The sequence below is a fragment of the Elephantulus edwardii genome, unplaced genomic scaffold, assembly GCF_000299155.1.
Source record: "Elephantulus edwardii isolate Elephantulus edwardi_28Jun2011 unplaced genomic scaffold, EleEdw1.0 scaffold00006, whole genome shotgun sequence".
Classification (NCBI taxonomy): Eukaryota; Metazoa; Chordata; class Mammalia; order Macroscelidea; family Macroscelididae; genus Elephantulus; species Elephantulus edwardii.
The window spans coordinates 30,028,088-30,035,545 of record NW_006399756.1 but is presented as its reverse complement, the minus strand read 5'-3'; the positions used below and the strand labels follow the sequence as shown (position 1 = coordinate 30,035,545).

The following is a 7,458-nucleotide window of genomic DNA, read 5'->3' as shown; positions in this document are numbered from 1 at the left end:
TCCCTGTCTGTCTCTCCCAGTCTGTCTCCTCCCCTCAGTTTTCATTTTCTCTGTTCTTCAAAGTGGACAAATGGAGACACAGTGGCCAGCCCCTACTGCACCCCGAGAAGCTGCTTGCCCCCTATTCTCGTGCCCTGGGGTGGTCGCAGAGGGGAAGGAGGACCTGAAAGAGAGGCAGGGGTCCTGTGCACCTGGATCAGAGCTGGGGCTCGTGGGGTGTTCTCAGTGTTGACTTCACAGAAGGCTGTGTGATTTCTCCCCGAACACCTCTCATCCCCTTCCCAGCTCTCAGCTCCTCTCCCCTGGGTCTGGACACCTTCCTGGGCTTTAGAGGTCTTTTTGACTTGGGTTCAGAGGAGGGAGGTGAACTTCTGGAGCACAGGCAAGAAAGATTGGGACCAGATTAGACAAAGAAGTGGAATAACAGTATCTCACCTCCTCACACTCCAATGGGCGTGAAAACAGGCTCCCAAGCATGCTCACATCCACATCCAGTCCTCTGGACACACTTGGATGACACCTCCTTCACACCCATAATGTTCATCCTTTCTATATACATGCAAGATACACACACGGTTACACATTACAGTGGTGTAGACTTGTGACATTGTATATGACCAAACAATTCTATGGTACCTTCACTCATCTATGAAATTCACTTACCAATACTCATGCATTCATAGCATTCACATACATTCTAATAGTCACCCTGATTTATCCATATTCTCTTCTAAACTGAACATGTGAATCCACACATTCCTCATGTCCTGCATATGATTGTACTGTCCAAATATGTTCTTTCACATGCAGTCGATGTTTTCTCCCCCATTTTCACATACACACAGGCACACACTGTTCATTCTCCTTCTCCTGTTACAAATAAAGGAACTCTGATGGCACACTGCATAATGGATTTGTGGTAATAGAAAGGTTGAGGGTTCGAATCTACCAGCTGCTGTGTAGGAGACCGAGGAACACTTTCTTCCCAAAGAGAGTTACCTTTTTGGAAACATAGTGGAGGGTCTCGGTGAGACAGAATCAACTCAATGGCAGTGAGCTTGGTTTTGTTTGGTACCTATAGTCATGGAACCCTAGTGGTGCAGAGGTTAAGTGCTCAGCCGCTAGCCAAAAGGTTGGTAGTTTGAACCCACTAGCTGCTCTGCAGGATGGAAATGTGGCGACCTGCTTTTGTAAATGTTGCAGTGTTGGAAACCCCAGGGAGTAGTTCTGCTGTGGCCTGTAGGGTCACTCTGAGGAGGTAACAGCAGTATGGTGTGGGCATGGGTTAACCATAGTGTCACCGCCGCCACCCCCAACCCCCCGGTAAATACACACTCTTGCTCCCGCACTTCTTGGCCCCTACTCTGCATGATGACTTCAGCAGATGCCTAAGTTCTGGTCATCGGCCTTAGGACTGAGGAGGGAGTTCCGGGTGGAGGCTTGCTGTCCCCTCCCAGGAAGGAGCAGGGCCTGGGGAGGTGGAGCCCTTTTCTCTGCACTCCAGGGAAGTGAGATCCAGGAGCAGCTGCCAGAGGTGAGGGCTGGGCCATTGGTTTGGAAGGATTTGCTCAAGAAGGGGCATCTACCTTCATCCTTTTGGGGTCACTTTGGGGAACTAGCTTTTGTAGAAGTTGGCTGTGGAGTGCCGGCTGCATATTTTCCTTTAGGCCTGACCTAGGTCTGGGGAGGCTAGGGGTTGTCATGGAGACAAATGTGACCCTCCTTCCACCTCTGAGAGGGAGGAGACCCCAGAGGGCACCTGTGGGCTCCCTAAGAGGTCTGGGCTTCTTGTTTGGCAGGCTCTACCTTTGCCGCCTCTCTGTCTAGGAGAAACTGAGGCCCAGCTGGGAGAGGCTGGGCCACTGCTTGGCCTTGGCTCTTTGTTCCCTAATTACCATCTGAGTTGCTGATGGCGTCCCTGAGGTTGCCTCTGCCCAGCCTGCCCTGTAATGAGGCCACCTGTCCCAGGGGACCAGGGATTTGTGCCTGGAGCTGGTAGGGGAGGCTTCCTCCCTAACTTGAGTCTTAGCCTCTCTGGAAGCTTGGGCCTCAACCTTGGCCTTTTCTGTTGAGGGTCCCTGCAGTCTCCTCTCTGTGCTCAGGGGACTCATTTCTAGACCCATCTAGACCAGAGTTTGCATTGATTGGAGCTCAAGGAGAATTGTGGTTGGCAGAAGGGAGGCTTTGGGAGAGAATTAGGACTTGTTAGGGGTTGGAGTGTTTTGCCTGGGCCACGAGGTCGGGAGAGGCTATAGTTCTAGGGAGGCTTAAAATGATTTCATGACCCTGCTCACAGGTTGTCCCAGAGGCCCTTGGCCAGACCTGAGCCTCTGCTGCCATGGCTATTGTACAGACCCTGCCGGTGCCACTGGAGCCCACCCCTGAGGCCGCCACTGCCCCACAAGCTCCGGCCATGGGCAGCGTGAGCAGCCTCATCTCAGGCCGGCCCTGCCCTGGGGGGCCAGCTCCACCCCGACACCATGGCCCTCCTGGACCCACCTTCTTCCGCCAGCAAGATGGTCTGCTTCGGGGTGGCTATGGAGCACAAGAGCCACTATGCCCAGCTGTGCCCCCGAGGAAAGCTATCCCCGCCACCAGCTTCACCTACATCAACGAGGACTTCCGGACAGAATCACCTCCCAGTCCCAGCAGTGATGTTGAAGATACCCGAGAACAACGGGCACACAATGCCCACCTCCGGGGTCCCCCACCAAAGCTCATCCCTGTCTCTGGAAAGCTGGAAAAGGTGAGGATTAGCCCTTCCTGTGGGGCCAGGGTGGAGTCAGGAATGGCCTGGGGAAAGCTAGAAATTAGAGGCTTTTTAGAGGGAAGAGTATGGGCTACATCTTCACAAACCAGGATCCTAACTTCACCTCTGCCTCATTGTGACCATATGAGCTCAGAAAAATCTCTGACTTCTTTGAAATTGAAGTATCTGTGAATTGGAGATAATAGATCAGTCCCCCCACAGGATCATTCTGAGAACTAAATAATGTATGCAAAGTACTTAGCATAGCGCTTGGCACATGGCATGTGTTCCGTAAATACTAACTGCTTAAATTATTGTTGTTATAGCTCTGACTTTGGACAAGGCTTTTAGCTTTGCTGACCCTCTATTTCTTCATCTGTAATATTGGGATAAAACTCAGAAAAACCAAACTCTTTGCCATCAGACTGATTCTCACTGATGATAACCCTCAGTCAGACTTCTGAAGACGTAACTCCTGAAGGGTGACTTCTTAATCTTTTCCTCACGATGCGGGTGGGGCTGAATTGCGAGCCTTTCGGTTCAGCAGCCCAACATGTAACACTCGACCCACCAGGGCTCCTAATACTGGGCTGGTCATAATATTTTGCTGTAATGACTAGTGGGATGATTGGCAATTAACCTTCTAAAATCACTTGACATTAAGCCCACTCTCAGTCGGCCTTTATTTGGTACTAGCAACTTCTGTAAATGTATGGGGATTGGGACTGTGATGAGGGCAGCTCATCCCCAGTGTCACGTGGCTGCCTCATTTCAGAACATGGAGAAAATCCTGATCCGCCCAACAGCCTTCAAGCCAGTGCTGCCCAAACCTCGAGGGGCACCATCCCTACCTGGCTTCCTGGGTCCTCGGGCCTCTGGGCTGTCTGGGAGCCAGGGCAGCCTGACACAGCTGTTTGGAGGCCCTGCCTCCTCCTCCTCCTCTTCCTCTTCCTCCTCGACCGCCGACAAGCCCCTCGCACTAAGTGGCTGGACCAGTGGGTGCCCATCTGGGACACTGTCCGACTCTGGCAGGAACTCACTGTCCAGTCTGCCTACGTACAGCACTGGAGGTGCTGAGCCAGCCACCAGCTCTCCTAGTGGGCACCTGCCCGCCCATGGCCCTGGGCGGGGTCCGCTGCCTGGGCCAGCCCGAGGGGCCCCTACTGGGCCCTCCCACTCGGACAGTGGCCGGTCATCCTCCAGCAAGAGCACAGGCTCCCTGGGTGGCCGCATGGCTGGAGGACTGTTGAGCAGTGGTCCCCGGGCCTCGCCTGATAGCAGTTCCTGTGGGGAGCGCTCCCCACCACCTCCACCCCCTCCACCCCCTTCGGATGAGGCCCTGCTGCACTGTGTCCTGGAAGGAAAGCTCCGAGACCGGGAAGCAGAGCTGCAGCAGCTTCGGGACAGTCTGGATGAGAGCGAGGCGACCGTGTGCCAGGTGTGGTCAGCGGCGATCATGGGGGGAGGTGGCACGGCAGAGCATCAGAGGTGCTAGGGATCTAGGGATCATTTCTGTTGGTGCTGGGCTGGGTGTTGGATGTTGTGACCCTGACCCCACCCCGGCTGTCTGGCTTCACCTGTAAAGTGGTTGAGGTATCAGGCTGAAGGGATTCAAATCCACCACCACCATCCACTTTGGGGCTTGAGCAAGTCACTTAACGCTTACTGCACCTCAGTTTCTGCATCTATAAATGGGGATATTTCTGGCTTCATAGGACTATTAAAATTATTAAGTAATGCAGAGGATGTCAAGGACTGCGAATAAGGCCTGGCACCTAAAAAGTGCCATGTGAACGCCTGCTAGTGTTAGCATTTGTTACTATTATAAGAGGTGGTTGTTACTATTGCTGTAATAATGTCATCAGCCCTCCCTGAGCTCAGGCCCATCAGTGCAGTCAGTGAGCAGGGCGTTGGGTTGGCGGGGCTGGAGGTGCAGGGGGCTGTCCGGGACCCAGGCCTGCCTTCTCTCCCCCAGGTGTACGAGGATCGGCGGCACTGGCCGCGGGAGCCGCCGAGAGAGGACTGTGCGGCCCAGGCGCAGCAGGTGGCCCAGCGGGCTCAGCGGGCCCAGCAGCTCCTGCAGCTCCAGGTCTTCCAGCTGCAGCAGGAGAAGCGGCAGTTGCAGGACGACTTCGCACAGCTGCTCCAGGAGCGCGAGCAGCTGGAACGGCGCTGTGCAGCCTTTGAGAGGGAGCAGCGGGAGCTGGGACCACGGCTGGAGGAGACCAAGTGGGAGGTGGGCCAGACCAGGAGGCAGGGGACAGGGAGCAGGGCCCTACAAGGACACACCCCCTCTCGGTGTGCTCCCACAGAAGACTTCCCCTTCCACACCCCTGTGTGCTGACTCCCTCACGTCCTTTTCTTTGGGGGTGGAGGGTGTCTCCCCATGGTTCTGGTGTAGTGCCCAGGTTCTTCCCTTACCTGCTTTCCAGACAATAAGAATGTAGTATTTGCTCTGTGCTGGGTGTTATTCTAAGCATGTTATGTTGATTGTTTAATCCTTAACAACCTGAGAGGTGAGTGCTATTATTAACTCCACTTAGGATGTAGAAACTGATGCTCAGAAAGGCTGGAGTTCAAAATCACACCTAGTCAATGTTCAGGCTGAGATTTTTTTAACCCAGTCAGTCAGCTTTAATGTCTTTTTGACCAATACATTTTATTTCCTATCAGTTAGGAACATGGGCACTGCTTTTAGTTATCCCACCTATGTACCACCTGTCACCCCGGTTCTCAGACAAGCCTGGACGATGCTTCCACAGTGTCTCCCATGACCAACGTGACCCCTCACTGTCCCCCAGGTGTGCCAGAAGTCTGGTGAAATCTCCCTGCTGAAGCAGCAACTGAAGGAATCTCAGGCAGAGCTGGTGCAGAAGGGCAGTGAGCTGGTGGCCCTGCGAGTGGCGCTTCGGGAGACCCGGGCCTCACTGCGGGTCAGTGAGGGCCGGGCCCGGGGTCTCCAGGAGGCAGCCCGGGCACGGGAGCTGGAGCTGGACGCCTGTTCCCAGGAGCTGCAGCGACATCGCCATGAGGCAGAGCGGCTGCGGGAGAAAGCTGGGCAGCTGGATGCCGAGGTGGCTGGACTTCGGGAGCCCCCTGTGCCGCCCACCACTGCTGACCCCTTCCTCCTGGCAGAGAGTGACGAGGCCAAGGCACAGCGGGCAGCAGCAGGGGTTGGGGGCAGCCTGCGGGCCCAGGTGGAGCGGCTGCGGGCAGAGCTGCAGCAGGAACGGCGACGGGGTGAGGAGCAGCGCGACAGCTTCGAAGGGGAGAGGCAGGCCTGGCAGGCGGAGAAGGAGCAGGTGATTCGCTACCAGAAGCAGCTGCAGCACAACTACATCCAGATGTACCGGCGCAACCGGCAGCTGGAGCAGGAACTGCAGCAGCTCAGCCTGGAGCTGGAGGCCCGGGAGCTCGCTGACCTGGGCCTGGCCGAGCCGGCCCCCTGCATCTGCCTAGAGGAGATCACTGCTACCGAAATCTAGGGTCCTGAGATCCAGCTTGCAGGGAGCTCTGCTGAAGACAGCAGAAGCCTCATGTCCACTCAGGCCCTGAGGGACACACAGCCACTTGCCCTGGGATCCAGGCCTCTGGGCCACTGCCAGGAACTGGGGATGGCTCCATGGCTTGCAGGAGCAAATTCAGACCCTATGAAGGTCCCTGTTTACTCACCTAAGGCTCCTACTCACTCTATTTCACTCCTTAACTGCCACCAATGCCACTTTGCCAACTCCAGTCACCCAAACACTCCCCAGCTTGCCCTAGCTAGCAGAGCTGGAAAGAGGAAGGGATTCCTTCATCTCCACATTTTTCCCCAACCCCAAGCCAGAGACAGCCAGATGGCGCCAGCTGCTCCAGATGTGCCTGTTCCCACCCTCCCTGTCTTGGGGAACAGGGCTGAAACTGGGGTCTCATCCTCAGGTTTCAGCTCTGTAACCTCTCATGGGGTGAAGGGGGGAGCTTGTAGTCAGACCAAAGGAAGAACTCAAGAAATGTCTTGTTTATTTGTGACCAATCCGCCCTAACCCACACCCAGGTTTATGGCCTCGTTTTCACTTGTATATTTTTCACACTGTAAATTTCTTGTACAAACAAACCCAAAGAAAAAATTAAAAAAAAATTTTGTTTTTAAAAAAGTATTAGATGAAGATTGTAGGAACTTCCTTGATGTCCTTCTTCCCCACACCCCTCAGAGGTCTTAAGGAAAGAAGCAAATTCAGTAGAAAATTGGAGGTCCTAGTAGACCACAACCTGAAATGTCTGTCATGGGGTGAAGGGCTAGGAGAGCCATTATGTCCTTCATAACATATGCTGCTTGAGACTGGAAAGTGAATTTGATGACTCCTTTAGGGCTCTGTTTGAGAGTCTGTGTCCCTCTGTGCTTGGGAGAATTGTGAGAAAGTACCTCTAAGTTTCATGAAGCCTTAAATTTATGGACCTATGAGGAGTAGATGATGAATTCAGGTGACAGCCTTTCCAGTAGCACCTTGTACTTGGACACCTGAAAAAGGCAGAGTGTTAATGATAGAAAAGTCGAAGATCAGAGCAATTGGTGCAGATTTGAGAGGACTTCTGAGCATGTTCTGAAGAGAAGTCCAGGAGACAGTCTAGGGATCATGGGATAAGTAGAGAGAGGTTATGTTGGTGAGAAGGGCATCTGGGCATGGAGAGGAGGTTCTGAGAGCCAGTGGATGAGACTGGAGAAGCAT

General features: G+C 54.0%; 1 protein-coding gene across 1 annotated transcript; it reads left to right on the top strand.

Moving 5' to 3' along the window:
- Window positions 1-2,296: 2,296 nt before the first annotated feature.
- On the top strand, window positions 2,297-6,301 carry LZTS2 (leucine zipper, putative tumor suppressor 2). The gene is made up of 4 exons (XM_006880017.1): window positions 2,297-2,746; window positions 3,525-4,187; window positions 4,725-4,985; window positions 5,551-6,301. The coding sequence occupies exons 1-4, from the start codon at window positions 2,339-2,341 to the stop codon at window positions 6,232-6,234; spliced, it is 2,016 nt and encodes a 671-aa protein (XP_006880079.1). The 5' UTR covers window positions 2,297-2,338; the 3' UTR covers window positions 6,235-6,301.
- Window positions 6,302-7,458: the final 1,157 nt, after the last annotated feature.